The following is a 27,113-nucleotide window of genomic DNA, read 5'->3' on the forward strand; positions in this document are numbered from 1 at the left end:
TGGCCGTGCCCACAGCACATGGAGGTTACCAGGCTAGAGGTCGAATCGGAGCTATAGCTGCTGGCCGACGCCACAGCCAGAGCAATGTCAGATCCGAGCCTTGTCTGCGACCTGTACCACAGCTCATGGCAATGCCGTATCCTTAACCCATTGATCAAGGCCTGGGATTGAACCTGCATTCTCATGGATGCTAGTCAGATTCATTTCTGCTGAGCCACAATGGGAATTCCACTCCTGGGTTTTCAGTTGGCAGGGGAGATGCCGTCACTACAGATAGTCCTCAGGCCAGGCTTCCTTCAAGGTACTCTTGGCCCACCTGCATCAGTATCACTTGAAATTGCACTAAAAATGCAGATTTCTCACATCTAATCCAGATTCCCCCAACATCTGTATTTAGAGAAGCTTACCATATGGATTCTTACACATTGAACTTGAGACCCACTTCTGCAGGAGCTTCTTATTATCCAATGGTAACATCTCTCGGATGCTACTTGTGTACCAGGCATTATTCTAAGAGCTTTATCTCTAATTTCATCGAATCTTGACACTATTCCTCCAAATAAGAGCTCTTTTTATCTCCAGAACTTTTACAGAAGCTGAACCTGAGACAGGGAAGATATATCACTTGTTCCAGGTCCCAGAGTAATTAGCAGAGTAAGGACTTGAACTCAGGTAGTCTGACTACAGAAAGTATGTTCTTAGTCACTGTGTTATACCCTGTGAATGTATCCTTCTTTTTTTACTTTGGCCAAGACAAAATGATTCTTTTTTTTTAAAGATGAACTTTCCTTAGAGATGAAATGCATTTGTGTTTTCAGAGGAGGTTTTCTTCATTCCTACATCACAAGATGTCTGGGCAAGGTTGCTTCTGTTAGCAGAGCTTCCCTGGCATGAAGTTCCCATCCTCTTCCTGTCCCTACTCTACTAATTACTCTGTGAGCGGGAACAAGTGATGTATCCTCCCTGTGTCTCAGGTCTGGCTTCTGCTCCAACCTGCATTCCAACCTTACCTCCTGCTCCCCGGCAGGAAGCTGGCTCCTGGTTGGCAGGTCCTTTTTGGCAGGTCTCCCCTGGTGAAGGAGGAATGTATTCTCATACAGCCCTAAAGACAGCTCAAATCCTCTTTTCGCATAAGCTGTAAGGAAACCCACCAAGGACTTTCTACGAGGTCTCAGGTTTGCTTTTCAGCTCTGGGTCAGCTTTCTGGGTTTTTGTCTTTTCCTACAGCAGGCGCAGCAGGCTTCTCTAACTGGAGGGGTGCTCTTCTGTTTATGACAAATGGAGTGTGACCCAGTTTCCTCATTGATCTAAAGGGAGATAAGCAGCCCTTTTCATCTGAAGGGTTTGGATGCCATTCATTATGCAAGCATGAAAAATCGTGCAATTTAAGGCACTTAAATTTTTTTTTTAATGGCCCCACCTGTGGCATATGGAAGTTCCAGGGGCAGGGATTGAATCCAAGCCACAGCTGAATTAACCACTGCGCTGGGCAAGGGATTGAACCTGCACCTCCAAAGCAACCTGAGCCACTGTAGTTGGAATCTTAACCCACTGCACCACAGTGGGAACTCCACAAGGAACTTTATTTTTATCATCATGCCTGGTGCACAGATCTGAATTATTTTCCTGCAATTGCTGCTGAGAGGGACTTTCTGCTCCTTATCTTTCCCCCGAGGGTAAAGTTTCTGCAGCTCCTCCCCTCTTGTCAACACCAACACAGGAACTTGCAGTGCAGTGCTGTGTCCTGAGTGAGGCTCTTGTGTTTCATCTGCTTAAATCCGTGCCACCAAGCCTGTGTCCTGCACAGGAAGGGCTGGTTTGGAAAGTTTCCTCTCAAAAGTCTTCCCTGCCCATTTCTTCCCGAGATGAACTCCTCGACTTTTAGGTCATTTCCGAGTGATTAGGCCTGCACTTACTTTATAACCACTGCTACTCTAAGTGTCAATGCTTCACTTTAATATTGTTATACTATAATAAATTAAGATTGTGTAACAGTAACTCAATTGAATAAAAGAGAAGTTTAATTAAAATAATTAAATCAATTAATGTAATTAAAATGAAAGAAAATTAAATTCTGAAAAACCGAAATCCCAGCTATTCCCCTTAAAGGAAGCCAAGAGAAGTAAAGGAAAGGTTTGACGAGGTCATACCAGGGCTCATGATCTGGCCATTGTGTCTTCTTTGACCACAAGCAAAGAATTTAATAGACATTTCTCAAGGCAGGACTAAGAGGAAATCTGCTGTTCATCTGGTCTTGAGATTAGTCAGTGATGTGAGGCAGAGAAATCCTGGGGAAGATGGAGTGGGTTGTGGGGGACACTATAGAATAGGGGCTAAAAAGAACTTGGGAGTCAAAACAGGTTAGGTCTGAATCTGGCTGTCCCCCTTACCAGCTAGGGAAACTCGGTGTGAGTGAATTAATGGACCACTGTGTCTCAGTGTTCTTATCTGTTGAAAGATAATAATCATGTCTTCTTTGTAGGGTTGTCATGAAGACTAGGGAGTTAATATATGTCAAGTACAAGGACAGTGCCTGGCATGTAGGAAGTGCTACATGAGTGTTAGCTAACTGGGGGCGGGGGCGGGGGGGAGGAGGAGGTGGGGGGGAAGGTGGGAAAGAGAGGAGAGAGAGAGATTTGGATGTATTCGGGAGAAAAGACAGGTCTTCAAAGGTGGAGGGACCTTCAGGAAGATCAGAGGAAGCAACTGCCCCACTGATAGTGCAGAAAGTGAGGGAAGGGTGCCTGGAATTAGGAAGGGAAATGTCTATCTGAAAGAAGCAGGGGGCCAGGGTCTCCCATGAAAGGAATAAAAGGACAGAGAAGCCAAGTGAGAGACCTCTCTGGTCCTGAAGGCATATGGGGAGAGCCAACGAGAGAGAATGGTGTTCAGGATCTCACCAGACCTGCAGTGGGGGCTGGCCAGAGCTCCTTTGCTGGGGGACCCAGAAACTTGGCCTCAGGTTCAACTGAGATGTGGGTGTTGGGACCTTTGACACCTAGGATGTTGTGCCAGCCATGCCAAATTTTAATCAGATTTCTGCTACTTTAAGATGAAGAAACTACATTCGATAACATTTAGGAAGATGTTTAAAATTTCCCTTTTTCCTTGGCAAATAAAAAAAATTTAGTCTAGGAGTTCCCATTGTGGGCCAGTGGAAGTGAATCTGACTAGTATCCATGAGGACACAGGTTCAATCCCTGGCCTCACTCAGTGGGTCGGGGATCCCATGTTGCCATGAGCTGTGGTGTAGGTCACAGACTCAGCTCAGATCCTGAGTTGCTGTGGCTGTGGCTGTGACCAGTGGCTACAGCTCAGAACCTCCATGTGTCACAGGTGTGGTCCTACAAAGCAAAAAAGCAAAAAAAAAAAAAAAAAGTCTACTCTCAGCCAAAGTTAAAATTGGAAGGAGTAGTCGTTTGGGGCAACATTTCTTAAATTTTGATATACATCAGAATTACCACTTGGTTCAGGGAAGAACTTAGCAGCTGCAGGTTTAAGAAGGTCCCATGTGATTTTGGCATTCATCACAAAGTTTGGAAAACACTTCTCTCTCAATGCATCCCACTGTTTAGCAGACAGAGAGATCATCCGTGGGTCCTGCTGAAGTGCAGGTTCTGAAGGTCTGAGGTGGGCCTGAGATTCTGTGTTTCTAACAAGCTCCCTGGTGAGGCTGCTGCACCTCACCGGTGTCTGAGGACCACATCTTGAATAGCAGAGACAAGACACTGAAGTCCAGGGGAAAATGCAGGGAACTGCTGGAATGGATGTAAGCGGGAAAAAGAAGTCAGGGAATTGGAAAGAGCTGTATCTGCTGTTTGCTCCTGTCTATGTGCAGGCAACTTTGCTTAAAGTGGGGTCACTTGAGATACACAGACAGTTACGAAGTCTCGAGTCCCACCCTGGACTTACTGAAACAGAATCTTCAGGAAGAGCTTTGGGAGTCCCTCCCACCCTACTTGTTTTTAATAAGCACCCTAATTGATCTCTATTGTAAAGCAAGTTTAGGAAACATTGACGGGAGTGTCAAGAAGAAAGACAATTTAAAACTAAAATCTAAAAGCTAGGTTAAGACTTTGATTTGCACTGGAAAACTGAAAGTTATGTGTGATATCAAAGAGGTTTCCCCAGTCCTCTGTAACTGTTTCACTGACTGCTTGAAGAAATTTTCCATTTTACTGTGTTTATTTGAGGGTTTACAATCAACATTTACCATATTATGTATTATGGCTTCAAGTTGAGAAGACAGTAGGAAAACTTTGGAGATGAGAGAAAGTGGCAACAAAAAATAGGATCAAGATAACTGGAAAAATATGAGTTCCTGAAAAGTGAGAGTTCCAGAAAGAATAGTGCTGAAACTGACAGCACTTATAACTTGAACCTGGCCAGAACCCAGATCGGGGGAGTTCCTGTCGTGACTCAGTGGTTAACGAATCCGACTAGGAACCATGAGGTTGCGGATTCGATCCCTGGCCTTTCTCAGTGGGTTAAGGATCCAGCATTGCGGTGAGCTGAGGTGTAGGTTGCAGACTCGGCTCAGATCCCGCGTTGCTGTGGCTCTGGTGTAGGCCTGTGGCTACAGCTCGGATTCAACTCCTAGCCTGGGAACCTCTATATGCTGTAGGAGCCGCCCAAGAAATGGCAAAAAGACAAAACAAAACAAAACAAAATGAACCCAGGTTGGGACTTGAGCCCATGGCTTCTAAATTAGAAGCACTCACCCAGTGTCTGGATTTCCTGAGGTTCAGGTTCTTTGTGCCTCAGTGCAGAAGGAATTCAGTGAGAGACCAAGTGATAGGCAAGAAATAGATTTATTTAGATAAGACACTTGTGAGAGATACAAGTGGGCAGACAAGGAGGCTCTCCCCTGCGCTACGTTTTTATAATCAAGGAGAGTGGGGCGTGGGAAAAGACCGCCTCTTCCTCTTTCTCTTAGTAGCTCCTCCTTGGTATCCCATAAGAGAGTACTTGACCCTATAAGGTCAAATCAGGACTGTCAAGGTGCTTATTCAAATCAGCAAAAGGGCAGTCCTTAAACTCCTTCCCTTGGTTCTAAGGGTCATTGTCTTGCTGAACTTGAATGGAGCCTTATTTTAATGACCTGAGGGCATATCTTGTGCTTTTATTTGTGGTTTTGTAGTTAAGCAAGGCTGCTTGTTTTGATGGCCTTCTTGAGTGATTATTAACTTACAGTGATTTCCCAAACTTCCCTAGGTTTCCCTCTCTATCTATGGTCCCCTACTGGGACTTCTACAACTACCTGTGTAACTATCCTACTGCATCCCTATTAGTGCCATTAGGAAAGGAGATATTAAATGCCCACCATGTGTATTGTGAAGTCATCGAAACCTGGACAAGCTTTGGATTTTAGTGGTGGTCTCTGAAAATCAGTGTTAAATTTTAAACACCAGTGATAACTGTTGGGAAAATGGCTACAGGCGTGCTTCTCAAAGTTGAAAATCTTGATTAATGGGGTCGTCAATTTCATCATGGAGGAGCCACAGAGATGTTTTTCACTGTGATCCTGAGAACAAAAGGAAGGTGAAGTGAGGTTCTACCTTGGTGAAGCTTCTCTCCAAGCTCAGAACAGAAAGTTGATCTCAGAGTTCCCGTTGTGGCTCAAGGGTTAGAAAACCCAACTTGCATCCATGAGGACATGGGTTTGATCCCTGGCCTCGCTCAGTAGGTTAAGAATCCGCTGTTGCTGTGAGTTGTGGTGAGGGTCAAAAAGTGGCTCAGATCCTGAGTTGCTGGAGCTGTGGTGTAGGCTGGCCGTTACAGCTCCTATTGGACCTCTAGCCTAGGAACCTCCATATGCTGCAGGTTCAGCCCTAAAGAGACACAAAGACCAAAAAAAAAGAAAAGTTGATCTCATGAGGAAATTCAATTTTGGATCATCTGAGGATACTTGGTTTAGCTGAATAAAGCTCACCTAGGGGAATAGACCTTAAGGTTTTCAAACATCGTTGTCATCTGCCACTTTCTTTTACCAATTTTTAAAATTGTGATAAAATACATAATAAAATTTACTATCTTGACCACTTTTAAGTGTGAGGTTCAGTGGTATTTGGTACATTCATATTGTGCAAACATCACCACCATCCATCACCAGACCTCTTTGCATCTTGCAAAACTGAAACTCTAGACCCATTAAACAACATTTCTCCATTCCCTCCTCCTCCTCTGGCAACCTTTTGATTTTCTGTTTCTATGATTTTTGACTACTAAATAACTCATATCTGTAGAACCATACAGTATTTGTGTGTCATCTATCACTTTTAAAGCAGGGAAAATTTGGAGTTCCCGTCGTGGCACAGTGGTTAATGAATCCGACTAGGAACCATGAGGTTGCGGGTTTGATCCCTGCCCTTGCTCAGTGGGTTAACGATCCGGCATTGCTGTGAGCTGTGGTGTAGGTCGCAGACGAGGCTCCGATCCCGCATTGCTGTGGCTGTGGCATGGGCCGGGGGCTACAGCTCCGATTTGACCCCTAGCCTGGGAACCTCCATATGCCACGGGAGCGGCCCAAGAAATGGCAAAAAGACAAAAAAAAAAAAAAAAAAGCAGGGAAAATTTGTCTTATACTCTAGTTTCTCTCTCTTGGACTTCTCTCTCTCTATTGATATGTATCAGCCCTCGCATAACCTTTGTCTTACCACTCTTTTCTCATTCTTCATATTCAAAACTTTTCAGAGTTGTTGATGTAAAAGACAGATTAAACTAATTTTTCTTCACATGAAACTGTCAGGGATTGCAAATCTTAATGCATCTTTTCTTTCTTTTCTTCCTTTTTTTGTTTTTGTTTTTTGTTTGTTTTTTATGGCTGCACCTGCAGCATATGCAAATTCCCAGGCTAGGGGTCGAATCAGAGCTACAGCTGCTGGCCTACACCACAGCCACAGCAATGTGGGATCTAAGCCTTGTCTGCAACCTACACCACAGCCTATTGCAATGCTGGATCCTTAACCCACTGAGCAGGGCCAGGGATCGAACCTGCATCCTCAAGGATACTAGTCAGGTTCATTACCACTGAGCCACGACTGGAATTCCTTAATGCACCTTTTCTTAGTGGGGTGTTAATATTTTTTTTTTATTACTCAAATGAATTTATCACATCTGTAGTTGTATAATTTCACAGGATTTCCATCCCACAGCCCAAGCACATCCCCCCAACCCCCAAACTGTCTCCTCTGGAGACCATAAGTTTTTCAATGTCTGTGAATCAGCATCTGTTCTGCAAAGAAGTTCCGTCTGTCCTTTTTTCAGATTCCACATGTCAGTGAAAGCACTTGATGTTGGTGTCTCATTGTATGACTGACTTCACTTAGCATGATAGTTTCTAGGTCCATCCATGTTGCTAAAAATGCCAGTATTTCATTCCTTTTAATGGCTGAGTCATATTCCATTGTGTATATGTACCACATCTTCTGGATCCACTCCTCTGTCGATGGACACTTAGGTTGTTTCTATGTCTTGGCTATTGAAAATAGTGCTGCAATGAACAATGGAGTACATGTGTCTTTGCGAGTCATGGTTTTCTCTGGATAGATGCCCAGGAGTGGGATTGCTGGATCAAATGGTAGTTGTATGTTTAGTTTTCTGAGGAATCTCCATACTGCTTTCCACAGTGGTTGCACCAATGTACAATCCCACCAACTGTGTACTAGAGTTCCTTTTTCTCCACACCCTCTCCAGTACTTATTGTTTGTAGACCTTTGGATGATGGCCATTCTGGGTGGTTTAAGGTGGTACCTCAGAGTGGTTTTGATTTGCATTTCTCTAAGAATGAGTGCTGTTGAACATCTTTTCATGTGTTTTTTGGCCATCTGTATGTCTTCTTTGGAGAACTGTCTGTTTAGATTTCTGCCCATTTTTTGATGGGGTTGTTTGATTTTTTGGTATGGAGCTGCAGAAGGTGTTTATAAATTTTGGAGATTAATCCCTTGTCAGTCAATTCATTTGCAAAAATTTTCTCCCATTCTGTGGGTTGTCTTTTCATTTTGTTTAGGGTTTCCTTTGCTGTGCAGACACCTTTAGGTTTGATTAGGTCCCATTTGTTTATTTTTGTTTTTATTGTCATTACCCTAAGAGATGGATCTGAGAAGATGGTGCTGTTGTTTATGTCAGAGAGTGTTTGGCCTATGCTTTCCTCTAAGAGTTTTACAGTGTCTGGTCTTATATCTAGGTCTTGAATCCATTTTGAGTTTATGTTTGTGTATGGTGTTAGGGAGTGTTCTAATTTCATTCTTCTCCATGTGGCTGTCCAGTTTTCCCAGCACCACTTATTGAACAAGCTGTCCTTTCTCCATTGTATGTTCTTGCCTCCTTTGTCATAGATTAGTTGGCTGTAGGTGTGTGAGTTTAATTCTGGGCTTTCTATCCTGTTCCACTGATCTCTATGTCTGTCTTTGTGCCAGTACCATGTGGTTTTGATGACTGTTGCTTTGTAGTATAGTCTGAAGTCAGGGAGCCCGATTTGTCCAGCTCCATTTTTCTTTTTCAGGATGTCTTTGGCTATTCTGGGTCTTTTGTGCTTTCAAACAAAGGTTAAAATATTTTGTTTGAGTTCTGTGAAAAATGTCCTTGGTAATTTGATAGGGATTGCATTGAATCTGTACATTGCTTTAGGTAGTATAGTCATTTTGATAATATTAACTCTTCCAATCCACGAGCATGGTATTTCTTTCCATCTATTTGTGTCATTTTTGACTTCTTTCATCAGTGTCTTATAGTTTTCAGAGTACAGGTCTTTTGTCTCTTTAGGTAGGTTTACTCCTAGGTATTTTGTTCTTTTGGATGCGATGGTAAACGGGATTGCTTCCCTAATTTCTCTTTCTGCTCTTTCATTGTTAGTGTATAGAAATGCGATTGATTTCTGTATTTTAATTTTGTAGCCTGTGACTTTGCCAAATTCATGGATGAGCTTGAACAGTTTTCTGGTAGAGTCTTTAGGATTCTGTAGGTATAGTATCATGTCATCTATAAATAGTGATAGTTTGACTTCTTCCTCTCCAATTTGGATTCCTTTTATCTCTTTTACTTCTCTGATTGCTGTGGCTAGGACTTCCAAAGCTATGTTGAATAGTAGTGGTGAGCGCAGACATCCTTGTCTTGTTCCTGATCTCAGCGGGAATTCTTTCAGCATTTCACCATTGACAATGATGTTTGCTGTGGGTTTGTCATATATGGCCTTTATTATGTTGAGGTAGGTTCCCTCTGTGCCCACTTTCTGCAGGCTTTTATCAGAAATGGATGCTGGATTTTTGTCAAAGGCTTTTCCCACATCTTTTGAGAGGATTGCATGGTTTTTATTCTTCAGTTTGTGAATGTGGTGTATCACACTGATGGATTTGCAGATATTGAAGAACACTTGCATCCCTGGGCTAAATCCCACTTGATCATGATGTACAGCCCTTTTAATGTATTGTTATGCAGTTTGCTAGTATTTTTTTGAGGATTATTGCATTGATGTTCATCAGTGAAATTGGCCTGTAGTTTTCTTTTTTTGTGGTATCTTTGTCTCGTTTTGATATTAGGTTGATGGTGGCCTCATAGAATGAGTTTGGGGGTATCCCTTCCTCTGCAGTTTTTTTGAAATAGTTTTGGAAGGAGAGGTGTAGCTCTTCTCTTAATGTTTGATAGAAGTCACCTGTGAAGCCATCTGGTCCTGGACTTTTGTTTGTTGGAAGTTTTTTAATCACAGTTTCAATTTCAGTACTTGTGATTGGTCCATTCATCTTTTCTATTTCATCTTGGTTTAGTCTTGGAAGATTGTACCTTTCTAAGAATTTGTCCATTTCTTCTAGGTTTTCCATTTTATTGGTGTACAGCTGCATATAGTAGTCTCTTATGATCCTTTGTATTTCTGTGATGTCTGTTGTTACTTCTCCTTTTTCATTTCTAATTTTATTGATTTGAGTCCTCTCTCTTTTTTGCTTGCTAAGTCTGGCTAAGGGTTTATCAATGTTGTTGATCTATTCAAAGAACCAGCTTTTCATTTCATTGATCTTTTCTGTGGTTTTCTTTGTTTCTATTTCATTGATTTCTGCCCGGATCTTTATGATTTCTTTCCTTCTACTAACTTTAGGTCTAGTCTGTTCTTCTCTCTTGAGCTGCTTTAGGTGTAAAGTTAGCTTGTTTATTTGAGCTTTTTCTTGTTTCCTGAGGTGGGCTTGTATTGCTCTAAACTTTCTTCTTAGAACGGCTTTTGCTGCATCCCATAGGCTTTGGAGTGTCGTATCTTTGTGTCATTTGCTTCTAGGTATTTTTAAATTTCCTCTTTGATTTCTTCAGTGATCCATTGGTTGTTTAGTAGCATGTTGTTGAGTCTGCACGTGTTTGTGTTTTTTTGCAGTTTTTTTCTTGTTGATTTCCAGGCGTATAGCATTGTGGTCAGAAAAGATGCTTGATATGATTTCAATTTTCTTAAAGTTGCCGAGGTTTGATTTGAAGCCCAGGATGTGATCAATCTTAGAGAATGTTCCATGTGTACTTGAGAAGAATGTGTATTCTGTTGCTTTTGGATGGAATGTCCTATAAATATCTATTAAATCCATCTGGTCTAATGCTTCATTGAGGGCCTGTGTTTCCTTATTTATTTTCTGTCTGGATGATCTGTCCATTGCTGTAAGTGGGGTGTTAAAGTCCCCCAGTATTATTGTGTTATTGTTGATTTGTCCTTTTAAGATTGTTAGCAGTTGCCTTATATGTTGTGGTGAACCTATGTTGGGTGTGTAGTTATTTAAAATTGTTATATCTTCTTCTTGGATTGATCCTTTGATCATTATGTAATGACCTTCTTTGTCCCTTAAGATATTCTCCATTTTAAAGTCTATTTTATCTGTTACGAGTATTGCTACTCCAGCTTTCTTTTGATCCCTGTTTGCATGCAATATTTTCTTTCATCCTTTCACTTTCAGTTTGTATATGTCCCTACAAATGAAGTGGGTCTCTTGAAGATAGCATATATATGGGTCTTGTTTTTTGTATCCCTTCAGCCAGTCTCTGTCTTTTATTTGGGGCATTGAGTTCATTAACATTTAAGGTAATTATTGATATGTATGTTCTTATTGCCATTTTATTAATTGCTTTGGATTTGTTTTTGTTGCTCTTTTTTCTTCCCTTCTCTTATTCTCTCCTCTTCTGGTTTGTTGACTCTCTTTAGTGTTGTATTTGAGTTGATTTTTCTTGGTTTGTGTATCAGTTGTAGATTTTCAGTTTGCAGTTATTCTGAAGTTTTGATATAAGAGTCTATATGTATATGAGATTGTTTTAAGTTGTTGTTCTCTTAATTGCAAGTTCATCTCCAGTGTTCTACATTGGTACCCACCTCTTCCTATGATTTCTGATTTTGGTGGCATAATTGTGCATGGATGATTTCATCTTTACTGAATATATACCTTTACTGGTGAGCCTTGTCATTTGTGGTATTTTTGTTTCCTATTGTGCCCTTTTCTTTTCTGCCTAGAGAAGTTCCTTTAGTATTTGTTGTAAGGCTGGTTTAGTGTTGCTGAATTCTCTCAGATTTTGCTTATCTGTGAAGGTTTTGCTTTCTCCTTCAAATCTGAATGAGAGCCTTGCTGGGTAAAGTAATCTTGGTTGGAGGTTTTTTCCTTTCATCACGTGAAGTATATCATGCCACTCCCTTCTGGCCTGCAGAGTTTCTGTTGAAAAATCTGCTGATAACCTTATTGGATTCCCTTGTATGTTATTTGTTTCTTTTCCCTAGCTGCTTTCAAGATTTTCTCTTTGTCTTTAATTTTGGTCAGTTGGATTAATATGTGTTTTGGGATGTTCCTTCTTGGGTTTATTTTATGCGGGGAGCTGAGAAGATACAAATAGCCAAGGAAGGGAGCTCACTGAACGGTGCAAGCCAAAGGTGGGCTTCTGGTCAGGATAGAAGCCTTTCTGTACGGTAAAAAACCGAGGGCAGGCTGAAGCCTGCCTGTATGGTGAAAAACTGAGGGCAGGTTGAGGCCTGCCTCTATGGAACAACCGAGGGCAGGATGAGACTTGCCTTGTACAGTGCAATCTGAGGGCAGGCCTCAGGTTATATGGCTCTCATGTTAATGTTGATGGGGAAAAATTGGGGCTTTTCTGGGAAAACAATTTCCATATTTTTGCTGGAGAACATGGATTGTTTCTCAGGTGACCTAGTCTTTCCTGTTGTTTTATTTGTTATTCTGTTTTACTCAGTCTTTCCTGATTATTTACTTATTATTCGTATTTTCCATTCTTATTTTCCTGTGGTGATTTGTGATTTAACAAAATTACAACAATAATATAATAAGAATTTCATCCTGTAGGACTTTTCCCTATTCAAATCCAACTTAATTAAAAACATAGTGTTTATCTATTAACCAGTTATACAGTAAACTTTAGAGTTAGGATTTTAATAAAGCTTATAGAAGTTAGACACATATTATTCATGATCAAAAGAAACCTAGCTGTGAGTTTTTTCCTTGATTTTAGAAACTTTTAATGATAGCTAGCTAAGTCGATTTGTATTTTCTCACACTGTCTCTCTGTCAAGGACACTTTTAAGATAGACACTAGTCTGAAGATGGTTTTTTGTGTCTGTAACTTCTTCGGCTTGTGGGAATTGGCTGGCAATGACATGGTTTGTGCTGGGTCTCCTCTTTTCCACATGATATGTTGTACCTGTTTGTCCTTGAATTGTACTCACTAAATTTAGTTAGGCCAAAGATTTTAAAACATGACATATTGTTGCTGTACCATGTGATTGAAAAACAAAATCTAAAAGCTGACCAATGTACTTTTAACACTATGATGTAATCTGTAGTTAGAAATTGTCTACATAATCAACCACTTATGCCAATAAAATTTGAGCAGTCGAGCGCCCTGAAAGAAGGGACAAAGAGGCTGTTTCGGTGTGCATCCGCCAACACTGTCCATCCCCACAGGGACACCCTGGCTGCTGTAGCTGGACTCTGGCAATTTTATATGGTACTTGTTGGGATTCTGGATTTGAGTGAGTGGTTCCCTTCCTATGTCAGGGAAGTTTTCAGCTATTATCTCTTGGAATATTTTTTCTGTCCCCTTCTCTCTCTTTTCTCCTTCTGGCACCCCTATAATATGGATGTTGGTACATTTCACGTTGTCCCAGAGTTCTCTGAGACTCTCTTCATTTGTTTTCAATCTTTTTTCTCTTTTCTGTTCTGCATTTGTAATTTCTTCTAATCTGTCCTCCATCTCACATATTTGTTCTTCTGCCTCCTGTATTCTGCTGTTAGCTGCTTCTAGTGAAATTTTTATTTCAGTTATTGTATTTTGCATCTCTTCTATGTTTTATATCTTGTATCTCTCTGTTCAGTGTTTCCTGTAAGTTATCCATCTTTGCCTCTAGTTTATTTCCAATGTCTTGCATCATCTTCAGCATCAACAGTCCAAAGTCTTTTTCCTGGAGGCTGAGAATCTCCTCATCACTTAGCTGATTTTCTGTTTTTTTTTTTTCTTTCTCCCTCATCTGAGTTATAGTTCTCTGTCTTTTCATTTTTAAAGGTTTTTGGCGTGGTGACCTTTTTACAGATAATAGAGTTATAGCCTCTCTTACTTCTGGTGTCTGCCCCCCTTGTGGCTGAAATTGGTACAGGGGCTTGCTGTAGGCTTCCTGATGGGAGGGACTGGTGCCTGCACACTGGTAGGTGAAGCTGATTCCCATATCCTTCTGGTGGGTGGGGCTTAGTCTCTGGATGGGATTAGAGGCAGCTGTGTGCCTGAGGGGTCTTTAGGTAGCCTGTTTACTGAGGGGCAGGGCTGTGATCCCACCTGGATTGTTGTTTTCCCTGGGGCTTCTCGGTGCTGATGGGTGGGGCCAGGTTTTCCCAAAATGGCCACCTCTAGAGAAAGGCACACTGCTGAATATTCCCGAGAGCTTTACTTCAATGTCCTTCCCTCACAACAAGTCACCGCTGTTTTCCCAGGATGTTCTCCAAGAACTGCAGTCAGGTTTGACCCAGATTGCTATGGAGACTGCTTTTCCCTGGGACCCAGTGCACGTGAAAGTCTGTGCACACCATTTAAGAATGGGGTCTCTCGTTTCTCCCAGTCCCATGGAGCTCCTGTGCACAAGTCCCACTGGCCTTCAATGCCAGGTGCTCCAGGGGCTCTTTCTCCCATCCCAGATCCCCACATGTGAGAGTTTGATGTTTGGCTCAGGACTCTCACTCCTGTAGGTCGAGTCTCTGTGAACCAGTTAGTTTCCAGTCTGTGGGGCTTCCCACCCAGAAGGTATGGGGTTGTTTATATCACGAGATCTTCCCTCCTATCTCTCGATGTGGCCTCCTCTTTTTCTTCTGGAGTAGGGAAACTTTTTTAAGATTTCTGGTCCATTTGGTTGAAGATTGCTCAGCCTTTAGTTGTGAATTTTGTTTTTAGGAGAGAAGTTGAGCTCCAGTCCTTCTATTCCACCACCTTAATCCCTGGGTACCGGGGTGTTAATATTTTAACAGGAGAAAATTCTTAACAAAGAAATAAATCTCAGACATTAGTAAATGAAAGATTTGTATTGGGTGGGGAAATATATGCATAGAAGTAAAAATTCTGATGCCCAGGCCATAGCCCAGACCAATTAAATCAGAAACTTGCGAAATGGGCTCCTGGCATCTGTGTTTTTATAACTACTCCAGTGATTCCAAAATGCAGCCAAGGTCCAAAGTAGGCTCTAAGACAGTGGCTCCAAGTCATGCCTATACATTAGAATCAATAGAGGGAACTTAAAAAAAAAAAAAGTCCAGTGCCTGAACCCTGTCTCAGACCAATTAAATGAGAACACTTGGGGGAATTGAGTCTGGACAATGGTGTCAATTAAAAAACAATAAAACTCCCAGGTGATTCTAATGGATTAGCCAGGGCTGACAACCACTGAACTAAATGATGGGCCTTCTGAGAAATTAGTGGTACATTGATGATTGTGTTCTAAAGCAAGTCCCATAACTGAATATATGCATGAATTTTTTTCAAGCTTAAAATTGGACAATTTTAATATTTATTTATTGATGTATTGCTTTTTAGGACCTCACCTGTGGCCGAACCCCAGGCTAGGTGTCGGATTGGAGCTGTAGCCACTGGCCTAAGCCCCAGCCATGGCATTGCGGGATCTGAGCTGTTTCCGTGATTACAATACTGGATCCTTAACCCACTGAGTGAGGCTGGGGATGGAATCTGCGTCCTCATGGATACTAGTCATAGATTCATTTCTGCTACACCACAACAGGAATCCCAAAGTGAAGTTTTGGAGTTGTCGTTGTGGCACAGTGGGTTAATGATCTGACTTGTCTCTGTGGCATTGCTGCTTCAATCCGTGGTTTGGCACAGTGGGGAAGGATCCAGCATTGCCACATCTATGGAGTACATTGTAAATGCAGCTCCAATTTGATCCCTGGCCTGGGAACTTCAATATGCTTCCGAGTGTGGTCAAAAACAGAAAAAAAAAAAAGATAAAATTTGATGCTTAGTATATTGTTTCTGCTAAAGGAAAAAAAAAAAAAAAGTGTTGCTATAAAACAGGGTGGTGAAAATGGTATGATTCTTTATTCCACAGGAAATATGGACAAATGGCAGAGTAGGCCATATTTTATGGTAGAGTTTTAGAAGTTCTTACTACAAGAGTAGTTTGCATTTAGCGCAGATCAATTAAAGACTATAAATAAGCAAATGATGAGAAAAGCGACCAGTTAAGACCAACCAAGTTTTTGATGTATATCATTTATCTTTTTATCTATTTTTCACTTCTATACTTAAATGCATCCATATTGTATATAGTTATATAGCATTTTATTATGGAGAATTTTGGAAATATACAAAAGTAGACTGAGTAGTATAATGATCTTCCATTTCCCAGTCATTTCACTTATGTAATTATCAACCTGTGGTCCACCTTGTTTTATCTAAACCCTCCATCACATCTCCTTCTTCTGAATTATTCCTTTTTTTTATGGTTTTTACAAATATTTTGTTTATTTTAATGAAGCTGGTACAGACAACATCCATTTAAAACCCATATCCCAGGCCAAAAAATATAAATAAAATAAAAAAGAGCACTGTTCTGTTGTATACACTTTTGCATGATGACTTAACTGCTAATGAAAGTTAGAACTTTTCTGGGATCTTCTGACAAGGTTTCTCTTTCATGTTAAAAATGCTTTCTTTTCAGTGAAGCCACCTTTGGAGTTAGTCATTATTCTCACCATCTCTGCCATCTTGGCTCCAACTTGATATTTTGCTCCAGACCCTCAGATTTTATTTTATTTTAATTAGAGTTTTTTAAAAATAATTTTTATTTTTTCCATTATAGCTGCTTTACAGTGTTCTGTCAATTTTCTACTGTACAGCAAAGTGACCCAGTCACACATACTATATATGTTCTTTTTCTCACATTATCATGCTCTATCATAAGTGACTAGATATAGTTCCCAGTGCTATACAGCAGGATCTCATTGCTTATTCATTACAAAGGCAATAGTTTGCATCCATTAACCCCAAATTTCCAGTCCCACCCAGTCCCTCCCCTTTGGAAACCACAAGTCTATTCTCCAAGTCCATGAGTTTCTTTTCTGTGGAAATGTTCATTTGTGCCATATATTAGATTCCAGATATAAGTGATATCATATGGTATTTGTCTCTCTCTTTCTGACTGAATTCACTTAGTATGAGAGTCTCTAGTTGCATCCATGTTGCTGCAAATGGCATTATGTCATTCTTTTTTATGGCTGAGTAGTATTCCATTGTGTATTAATACCACATCTTCCGAATCCAATCATCTGTTGATGGACATTTAGGTTGTTTCCATGTCTTGGCTATTGTGAATAGTGCTGCAGTGAACATATGGGTGCATGTATCTTTTTCAAGGAAAGTTTTGTCCAGATATATGCCCAAGAGTGGGCTTGCTGGGTCATATGGGTAGTTCTATATTTAGTTTTCTGAAGTACCTCCATACTGGTTTCCAAGGTGGTTGTACCAATTTACATTTCCACCAACAGCGTATGAGGCAGACCCTCAATTTTAAAAGCAGATTTTTCACGTTAAGGAAAGGTCATTTTTCCACAGTTCAGTTCTCTGAAAAACTTCCATTTCCAACTGAAAGTCATAGTGCAGGAGTGAAGCAATCACATGCTAGAACTTCGGGGCCAGTTGAAAAGTCATTTGAGCACTTGAATCAGTTGATCCTATTTGTCACAAGCCTGTGAATGCACAGTTCTGGAAAAGATGGCCTCTCTGTACACACATGTAATTTTTAAAAAGGAGAGGACAATATGAAGGGGGCTGAGGTTTGATCACCAAAAATCAGCACAAAGAAAACAAACAATAATGAAGAATGGACACTAGAATTCAAGTTACCAGATGTTTTAAAGAGATGGGGTGCCAGTTTTCAACTCTGTTTTGAACACCACATTACAAAAGAACTATTTTTAAAAATAGAAATGGATTAAGGGAAAAGAAAAGAAATAGAAAGAATATCTAAACCACTGAATGACCCCCTGTTTGTTCCTGATAAATTTCAATCCCATCTTCTTCCTCCATTCCTAGTTCTTTTGGAGGGTGATTATCAGCAATTCTCTGACCTTCAAAGAGAAACCTGAGTGAAATCATTGGAACTCCCTGTCTTTGACAGTATGATTCTTTGAGTTTCTTGAGATGTGTTGTCATTTTCACTTTGAAGTGAATCTCACTGCTGTCCTGTCCAATGACTTTGAGTTTGATGTACTCTCCTTCCTTCTCATCCCCCAACTTCTCAGTTGAAGGTTTTGCCTCCATGGTGACAGTGGCTTCACCCGGGGATCTGCGCCCAGCAGTGGCCTTGGATAGGCAGAACCTTGCTCCAGGGTTTACCCTGAATTATTTCTTGAGCAAATGTAAGACGTTATATCAATTCATCCATAAATAGTTCAAATTTTTCAGTTAATAAATTGTGAATTTTTTCCATGTCAGTATTTTCTTGTTATCTCATTTTTAGTGACTCTAGTATTTCATCATATGACTGTATCCTTATTTATTTGGACAAGCCCCTATTGTGGACATTAAAATTGTTTCTAGGAGTCCCCGTCGTGGCACAGTGGTTAATGAATCTGACTAGGAATCATGAGGTGGCAGGTTCGATCCCTGGCCTTGCTCAGTGGGTTAAGGATCCAGCGTTGCGGTGAGGTGTGGTGTAGGTGCAGACGTGGCTCGAATCCCGCGTTGCTGTGGCTCTGGCGTAGGCTGGTGACTACGGCTCCAATTCGACCTCTAGCCTGGGAACCTCCATATGCCATGGGAGCGGGCCTAGAAAAGGCAAAAAGACAAAAAAAATTGTTTCTAATATTTCATTATTACGACAAACCTTTAATGAATATACTAGTAAATGATTCTTAGTGTACATTCTTGATTATTTAACGAAATCACTTCTTATAAGGGGAACTGGTGGCTCAAAAGTTTTAAACATTTTTTGACACATTACATCAAATTGCCCTTTTGTACTGTGAAGATGTCCTCTTATTTACATCTCTGCCAACATTGAATATTATTTCAAGAGGCCTTTGTGAATTTGACAAGTAAAAAGCAATACTTTATTATTGCTTTAACTTGCAATCTTATTTGTAGTGAGAATAAACTTTATCTAGAAAAAAATTAAAAAATTAAAAAATGCTTTTATTATAATTAAAAAAAGTTATTGGAGTATAGTTTACTTACTATGTTGTATTAGTTTAAGGTATATAACAAAGTGAATCAGTTATACATATACATATATATCCATTCCTTTTTCCCATGTATATTATTGCAGAATGTTGAGTAGACTTCTCTATGCTATACAGCAGGTCCTTGCCAGTTACGTATTCTACACAAAGTAGTGTGTTAATGCCAATCCCATTCCCCCCATTTATCCCCTGACCATAGTTTCCCCTTTGGTAACCGTAAGTTTGGTTTAGAAATCTGTGCATTTGTTTCTCTTTTATAAATAATAACTTTGGTATCATTTTTTATTAGATTCCACATATAATATGATATCATGTGATTTATATGGTATTTTTCTTTGTCTGACTTCATTTAGTATAACATTCTCTAGGTCCATCATTGTTGTTGCAAATGCCATTATTTCATTCTTTTTTATGGCTGATTAATATTACACCATAAATGTACCAAATCTTCTTCTCCTTCTTCTTCTTCTTCTTCTTCTTCTTCCTTTGCCTCTCCCTCCCTCCTCCTCTCCCTTGCCTCCTTTCCTCCTCCTCCTCCTCCCCCCTTCTTTTTCTTTTTGCTTTTAAAGGCCACACTAGGGGTCAAATTGGAGATGAGCTGCCCACCACACCTGCAGCCACAGCCATAGCCCCACAGGATCCAAGCCGCATCTGTGACCTATACCACAGCTTACAGCAACACAGGATCCTTGACCCACTGAGTGAGGTCAGGGATTGAACCTGTATCCTCATGGATACTAGTTGGGTTCACAACCCACTGAGCTACAATGGGAACTCCCTGTACCACATCTTCTTTATCCATTCCTCTGTCAGTGGACATTTAGATTGCTTCCATGCCTTATTGTAAATAGTGCTGCAGTGAATATTGGGGTGCATATATTTTTTCAAATTATGGTTTTCTCAGGATATATGCCCAGGAGTGGGATTGCTATATCATAGCATGTTAGTTCTATATTTAGCTTTTTTAAGGAATCTCCATCCTGTCCTCCCTAGAGGTTGTGCCAATTTAAATTCCCACCAACAGTGTAGGAGGGTTCCCTTTTCTCCGCATCCTCTCCAGCGTTGTTACTTGTAGTCTTATTAATGATAGCCATTCTGCCTGGTATGAGGTGGTAACTCATTGTAGTTTTGATTTGTATTTCTCTAATAATTAGTGATGTGAACATTTTTTCTTATGTGCCTTCTGTATGTCTTCTTTGAAGAAATGTCTGTGTAGATCTTCTGCCCATTTTTCCATAGGGTTGTTTGTTTTTTTGCTGTTGAGTTGTATGAGTTGTTTGTATATTTTGGAGATTAAGTCCTTGTCGGTTGTATCATTTGCAACTATTTTATCCCATGCTATAGGTTGTCTTTTTTTATTTATGGTTTCCTTTGTTGTGCAAAAGCTTTTAAGTGTGATTAGGTCTCATTGATTTATTTTTGTTTTTATTTCTATTGCCTTGGGTACTGGCCTAGGAAAACATTTGTGTGGTTGATGTCAGAGAATGTTTTGCTTATGTTCTCTTCAAGAAGTTTCATGGTGTCTTGTCTTATGTTTAAGTATTTAAGCCATTTTGAATTTATTTTTGTGTGTGGTGTGAGGGTGTATCCTAGTTTCATTAATTTACATGCAACTGTCCAGTTTTCGAAGAACCACTTGCTGAAGAGACTGTCTTTCTCCCATTTTATATTCTTGCCTCCTTTGTCAAAGATTAATTGACCTTAAGTGTCTGGGTTTACTTCTGGGCTCTTGTCCATATGTCTGTTTTTATACCAGTGCCACACTCTCTTTATTACTGTAGCTTTGTAGTATTTTCTGAAGTCGGGGAGAGTTATGCCTCCTGCTTTTTTTTTTTTTCCCTCAGAATTGCTTTAGCAATTCTGGGTCTTTTGTTGTTCCATATAAATTTTTGGATTGTTTTGTTCTAGGTCTGTGAAAAATGTCATGGGTAATTTGATGAGGATCACATTAATTCTATAGAATGCTTTGGGTACTGTGGCCCATTTTAACGACACTAAATATCCCAATCCAGGAGCATGGGATATCTTTCTATTTCTTTGAATCCTCTTTAATTTCCTTGATTAATGTGTTATAGTTCTCAATATATAAATCTTTCACCTCCTTGGTCAGGTTTATTCCTAGGTGTTTGATTTGGGGGATGTGATTTTTAAAAAGTATTTTTATATTCCTTTTCTAATATTTCATTGTTACTATACAGAAATGCAATCAATTTCTGAATGTTAATCTTGTATCCTGATACTTTGCTGAATTCGTTGATCAGTTTGAGTAGTTTTTGTGTGGATTCCTTAGGGTTTTCTATATATATTATCATGTCATCTGCATAGAGTGACAATTTTACCTCTTCTCTTCCAATTTGGATACCTTTTATTTCTTTTATTTGTCTGAATTCTGTAACTAGGACTTCTAATACTATGTTGAATAAAAGTGGTAAGAGTGGGCATCCTTGTCTTATTGCAGATTTTAGTGGGAAGGCCTTCTAGCTGAAGTCTTTTGGCTGCATGCAGTAGGTCTGATTTGCTGAAAGTAACAGAGAACATAACCAGCAGTCCCATGGCTCTCATAAATTACACCTTACCAAACTCAAGATTCTACAGACTAAGAAGAGATAGTGTCTGAATGCAAATGAAACAGCATAAAATAAGCTGAATCTTTATCCATTTCCTTTTAAAATAATCTACAATGATTGCTACATAGGAGAAAATGTGTAACATGTATGTAAATGATAAAGCATGATAATAAAGTGAGCAGCAATGAACTCATCATCCAATTCAAGAACTAGAATATTACCAATACACTGAAGCTTTCCATGACCTCTTTCTTCTCAAAAGTGAACCTAGATTTTGATTTAGAATCTAAAATTTTGATGTAAAATCTAAAACCAAAAAGAAATCTAGATTTTGATTTACCATGCTAATTAAAATTTTTGTGTAAACAATAATATATATAAATATGCATATATCATAAGTGTATTATTAAAAAACTTGTTATAAAATAAATGACCATGTAATCACCATATGGGTCAAGAAATAGAATATTGGAAGACCTTAGAATTCTTCCTGAACACTTTTTTGGTCATAAATTCCTCTTTTTCCCCTAAAGATAGCTATACACTTTTATGATAATCATCTTTTTTCTTTTCTTTTTTTTTTGTTAGTTTTATCACTAAGGTAAGGCACCCTTATATACCACAATACTACAATGTAATTTTATCTGTTTATGAAATTTATGAAAAGCAAACATAAAGTACATACTTTTTGGTCTGGTTTCTCTTGCCATAGATTGTTCATTTTCATTGTGGTATAGTATTACATTGTATACAATTGTTGATGGACATTTGGCTTGTGTTGCATTCTTGGATATTACATAAAATGTGGCTAGCAAGCACATGCCACACACATATATCTAATTCTGCAGTGTTTGTAATCAGTAGAATTGCTCAGTCATAGGCTGGCCATATCTTCAATTTGAATAAATAATGATAAACATTTCTTTCTCATACAATCTTTCTTAATTTTGGTATAAATATGATAGCCCCATAAAACAAATTTGTGAATATATCCTTTCTTTCTCTCTTTCTCTTTTGTCTTTCTAGGGCCTCACCTGCAGCATATGGAAGTTCCCAGGCAGGCTAGAGGTTGAACTGGAGCTATAGGGGCTGGTCTATGCCACAGCCGCAGCAGTGCGGGCTCCCAGACGCATCTGCCACCTACACCACAGCTCATGGCAACACTGGATCCTTAACCCACTGAGTAAGGCCAGGGATCAAAACCACGCCCTCATGGATAATAGCTGGGTTCGTTACCACTGAGCCACAATGGGAACTTTGTGAATGTACCCTCTTTTTTGATTCTCTGGAAGAGTTTGTGTAAGACTGGAATTATTTCTTCCCTAAAGTATTGAAGAACTTACCAATGAAACTATCTGAGTCTAGACTTCGTGTGTGTGGGTGTGTGTAAATGTTTGTAATTATCAATTTAATTTCTCATGCAATTATAGAAACATTCAGGTTTTCTATTCCTGTGTTAAGCTGTATGTTTTTAAGGTATTTATCCATTTTATTTAAATTTTCAAACTCTTGGTATAAAATCATTCACAATATTTAATCTTTTTTATATTTTTTATTTTATCTTTTAATTGCCTACATCATTTCTGACATTTTTATTTTCTACCTCATTTTTTTCTATCAGTTTTGTGAGAAGTTATAGCTTTTATTAGTTTTTTTCTTAACTAACTTTTCTTTATAAATATCTATTGTCTTTTTTTTTCTTTCTTTTTTTCTTTTTAGGGTTGCACCTACTGCATATGGAAATTCCCAGGCTAGGGGTCGAATTGGAGCTAGAGCTGCCAGCCTACACAACAGCCACAGCAACACCAGATCTGATCCGCTTCTGTGACCTACACCACAGCTCATGGCAACACTGGATTCCCAACCCACCGAGTGAGGCCAGGGATCAAACCAGTGTCCTCATGAATCCTAGTCAGGTTCGTTACACTGAGCTACAACCCAAACTCCTAGATTTGTTATATTTTTTTGGTGAATTCAACTTTCACCATTATGAGTTGACCCTTCTGATATCTAGTAGTAACTGTGATATTGGAGTCTCTTCTCTCAAATAGGAAAATAGTAATGTCAGCTTTCTTTTGCTTTGTATTTGCAAGGTATATATTTTCCAGTCATTTTGCTTTCAGTATTTCTGTATCCTTATATTTCAGTGTGACTCTTTAAAAGTCATATAATTGAGTTTTAAAACCCAGTCGGATAACTTTTGTTTGTGAAACATTTTGTCTAACTACATTTTGTATAATTCTTGGTATATTTTGCTAAAATTGTCATCTTAGGTTGTATTTGTTCTGATTGTTCTACACTTCTTTTTCACCTATTTTTTGGCCTCCTTTTGGATTGATTGTTTTTTCTTCTTCATATTTTAAAAATAATTCCACTTTATGCTTCTATTAGTTTGGAATAAGTACAATATATTATATTCTTTCAGAAGTAATTCAACAATTGCAGCCTGAATGCTTGACGTATTAAAGTGTAATGATAACCTTTACCTTTATATTGTCCACCGATAGTCTAAGGAGTTTAGAACACTCAAACCTTATCTATTTCTCTTCTGCATTGTATGCTATTTTTGTGTGTTTTAATCATAAATATTTTAATTCTCATAAGATATTATCACTTTTTGTTGTATCCAGTGTTTGTTTATTTTTACTCATATATTCATCACTTTCTTTGCCTTTTGTTCCTTGCAGCATTTCTGAGCTTCCTTCTGCCATAATTTTCCCTCTCCCTTGAAGCATCTTTAGAATTCATTTAGTGGTAGTCAATTGGATGTGAACTCATTCCATTTATTTATTTATTTATGTCTAAAGATATATTTCTTTTGTTATTTAACTATCATTTTTCCATTGTATTCTTGCTAGCCTATAATGTTGGGTTGGAAATTATTTCCCCTTAGCACAAAATCATTTCACTGTTTTTTTTTTTAAATTTTTTTTTTTTCAGGGCTGTGCCTACGGCGTATGGAAGTTCCCAGGCTATGGGTTGAATTGGAGCTACTATTCCTTGCCCCAAAACCTCATCTCTCAAATTATTGGCCTATCATGTAGTGAGCAATAAGAGCTTGGACTGTAGCAATTGCTTTCTTAGCTTTTTATTCCAATCTCCATTCCAAAGTCATTTTCAACCCAAACAGCTACAATGGGAAGCTGACATGCTGAACTTCTTCCTGGACTCAGGCTTAACAAAGGTACACACAGCCAGAAACCTCTAGAGGGGATGAAGAAGTGGCCACACCTTCATGATACCAATACTGCAATGTCCCTAAATATACAGAGATGGCTGAGAAGCAGCAGACTTGATGTAGGAACTGAACAAATTCCAGGTAGCACATAGGTGCCAGTGACAGGTAGCACAGTCATGAGCCACAGCATGCCAGGGAGGCTGCTGCTTTTTATTTCTTTTTACACAGGAGAAAAATAAGCTCATGTAGGCTGGTGATTTTTTTTTTTTGTCTTTTTGCCATTTCTTGGGCCACTCCCGTGGCATATGGAGATTCCCAGGCTAGGGGTAGAACTGGAGCTGTAGCCACCGGCCTACACCAGAGCCACAGCAATGCGGGATCCGAGCTGTGTCTGTGACCTACACCACAGCTCACGGCAATGCCGGATCCTTAACCCACTGAGCAAGGCCAGGGATCGAACCCGCAACCTCATGGTTCCTAGTCGGATTTGTTAACCACTGCGCCACGAATGGGAACTCCGGGTTGGTGATTTTTATTTCTTTTACATAGGAGAAAAATAAGCTCACATAGGTTAAGTAACTTGCCCCAAATTATGCATTTAAAAGGGGCAGAGCTAAGATTTATTGGAGCACTCTTTGACTGACTTTAAAACCCTAGCCTTTCCTTGAGCAAAGAAAGGTTGTATTGCCTTTGAGATCAGCAAGACACAAGTCACACATCAAGTAGATCCAGGATGGGATCCCAGGACCCTGAAGTCCTATTCAGAGCTCTTTTCTATGAAGCCACACAGGTGCCTGACTGTGGTCAGAAAACACCATCCTGGGAGTTCCCACCGTGGCTCAGTGGCAATGAACCTCACTAGTATCCATGAGGATATGGGTTTGATCCCTGGCCTTGCTCAGTGGGTTAAGGATCCAGCATTGCCTTGAGCTGTGGTGTAGGTCACAGTTGCAGCTCGGATCCTGCTTTGCGGTGGCTGTGGCAGTGGCCAGCAGCTGCAGCTGCTTTTCAACCCTGAGCCTGGGAACTTCTATGTGCTGCAAGTGTGGCTCTAAAAAGCTGAAAAAAAAAGAAAAAAAGAAACTATGATCTGTGAACCCCATTGAGGTCTCCAGCATGAGTTCAAGCCAGAGGAAGTGCCCTCTGTGGAGGGTTTGCACTCTGGACTATATGAAGTACCTCCTGGCCAGCTTCACTGACCAAACTCAAGCCTGTGTCTTTCTGCCAAGATCTCAGACCTTTATATTATCTGTCTCTTATTTGCTATTTCCCATAGTGAGAATAACTAATAAAACTACATCAAAGCAAATGTTTGTAAGAGTCAGGTCTTTTAAATGAGCTTTAAAAAAAAAGTTTCTCTTGAAATAGCAGTCAGGCTTTCTGTTTTAATGGTCGCCTGTGAAAACTTACCTTGTACTCATATTAATAAGGAAAAAGAGGAAGGTTGCCAGGCGGGGGCAGAGAATGTGGAGAGGTGACCGCAGGTGACAAATGATGCAGTGGGCAGCAGGCTGTGTTCTTTGACCTAATGAACAAAATCGACTCCCCCTGGGTCACGGTTTATGCCCAGCAGCCTCAGAGCACGGGGGTGGGGGCGGGTGGCATGAATCTGCACCCCCCCCTCCCCATTCCACAGACTCTCCGTGATCTGGGAACATGCTCCAAACTTTGTTCTTTCCACATCTTCTCTTAGGAAGTCCCCTCTGCCCAGCATGCTCTTCTTGATTTTCTTTGATCAATTCCTATTTCTTCTCTAGAGCCAGGTTCAAATTCTGTCTCCTTCGTAAACATTTTAAAATTCCTCACAGAGTTAACTGCTTTCCTGCTTCAGACGCTCCAGGGCTTGGTTTCTCATACTCTCCCACTAAATGTTGCTCTCTTTTGCATTGACTTCCATTTCTGTCTTAGCTAAGACAGGGTCCTTAACGGCAGGGAATCCTATCTTTCTCTTCTTGTCCTCTCCCACGCCTTGCACAAGTGCCTTCCAGGGCAACATCCACGATTAAGGAACACCGTATAGAACCTCCAGGATTGAATCTCCAAACATGGGGCCAGCATTTAAAACACCAGGATGAGCCTTCACCCCTTAATTTTGGAGTGCCTTTTCTCTGAAGAATCTTACTGTTACTTTTCTCACTTTGAGCTAGCGGTCATTTTAGAGCATGTGGCCAGGGGCTGGGGCATAAAGAAATCCTGTTTCTTTCTTGGTCAAGAACCATGTGCAGTCCTGGAAGAGTACCTCCTGTCTTCAGTTGACTTTGGGGTCCTGGGATTTGGATTTTACTGGGATTGAAAGATACTGTGTATTTCCATGCCTTAAGCTGGGGAGCTGGCCAACTTGAAGAGGTAGCAAAAGTAACAGAAGGAAGCCCCAGGGAGGGGAAATGGAGGGTCCCTGGGAGGAGTGCTAGCTGCCTCTCCACCTCTCCTCCCCTGAGGACATCAGATGCCTTAATGGAGTCCTCGTGGAGATGGTTGCAATGAATGGGGCTGTGGAGAAACTGAAAGGACTTTCAGAGAAATTTGCGGGCAGGTTAGGATAAAGGAGCTGACACTACAGTGGTTTTCAGAAAAAGAAGAGTTTGAAGCAACCAGAATCAGGCTAATAGTCAGAGATTTGCTACTTCTTAGAGTGATGCAACCACTGAGATTGCTTTCAAAGAGAGTCGCTGG

At 40.1% G+C, this 27,113-nt stretch overlaps 1 protein-coding gene across 1 annotated transcript; it reads right to left on the reverse strand.

The window, feature by feature from the left end:
* Window positions 1–17,478: 17,478 nt before the first annotated feature.
* LOC125126858 (small ubiquitin-related modifier 1-like) lies at window positions 17,479–17,775 on the reverse strand. The gene has a single exon (XM_047779227.1). It carries the CDS (start codon window positions 17,773–17,775, stop codon window positions 17,479–17,481), a length of 297 nt encoding a protein of 98 aa, XP_047635183.1.
* Window positions 17,776–27,113: the final 9,338 nt, after the last annotated feature.

This window comes from Phacochoerus africanus, chromosome 5 (genome assembly GCF_016906955.1).
Source record: "Phacochoerus africanus isolate WHEZ1 chromosome 5, ROS_Pafr_v1, whole genome shotgun sequence".
In the NCBI taxonomy this organism is placed as follows: Eukaryota; Metazoa; Chordata; class Mammalia; order Artiodactyla; family Suidae; genus Phacochoerus; species Phacochoerus africanus.

Excerpts from the sequence above, each read along its gene's own strand:
- LOC125126858 (XM_047779227.1), bottom strand. The coding sequence starts at position 17,775 with ATGGAGGCAAAACCTTCAACTGAGAAGTTGGGGGATGAGAAGGAAGGA.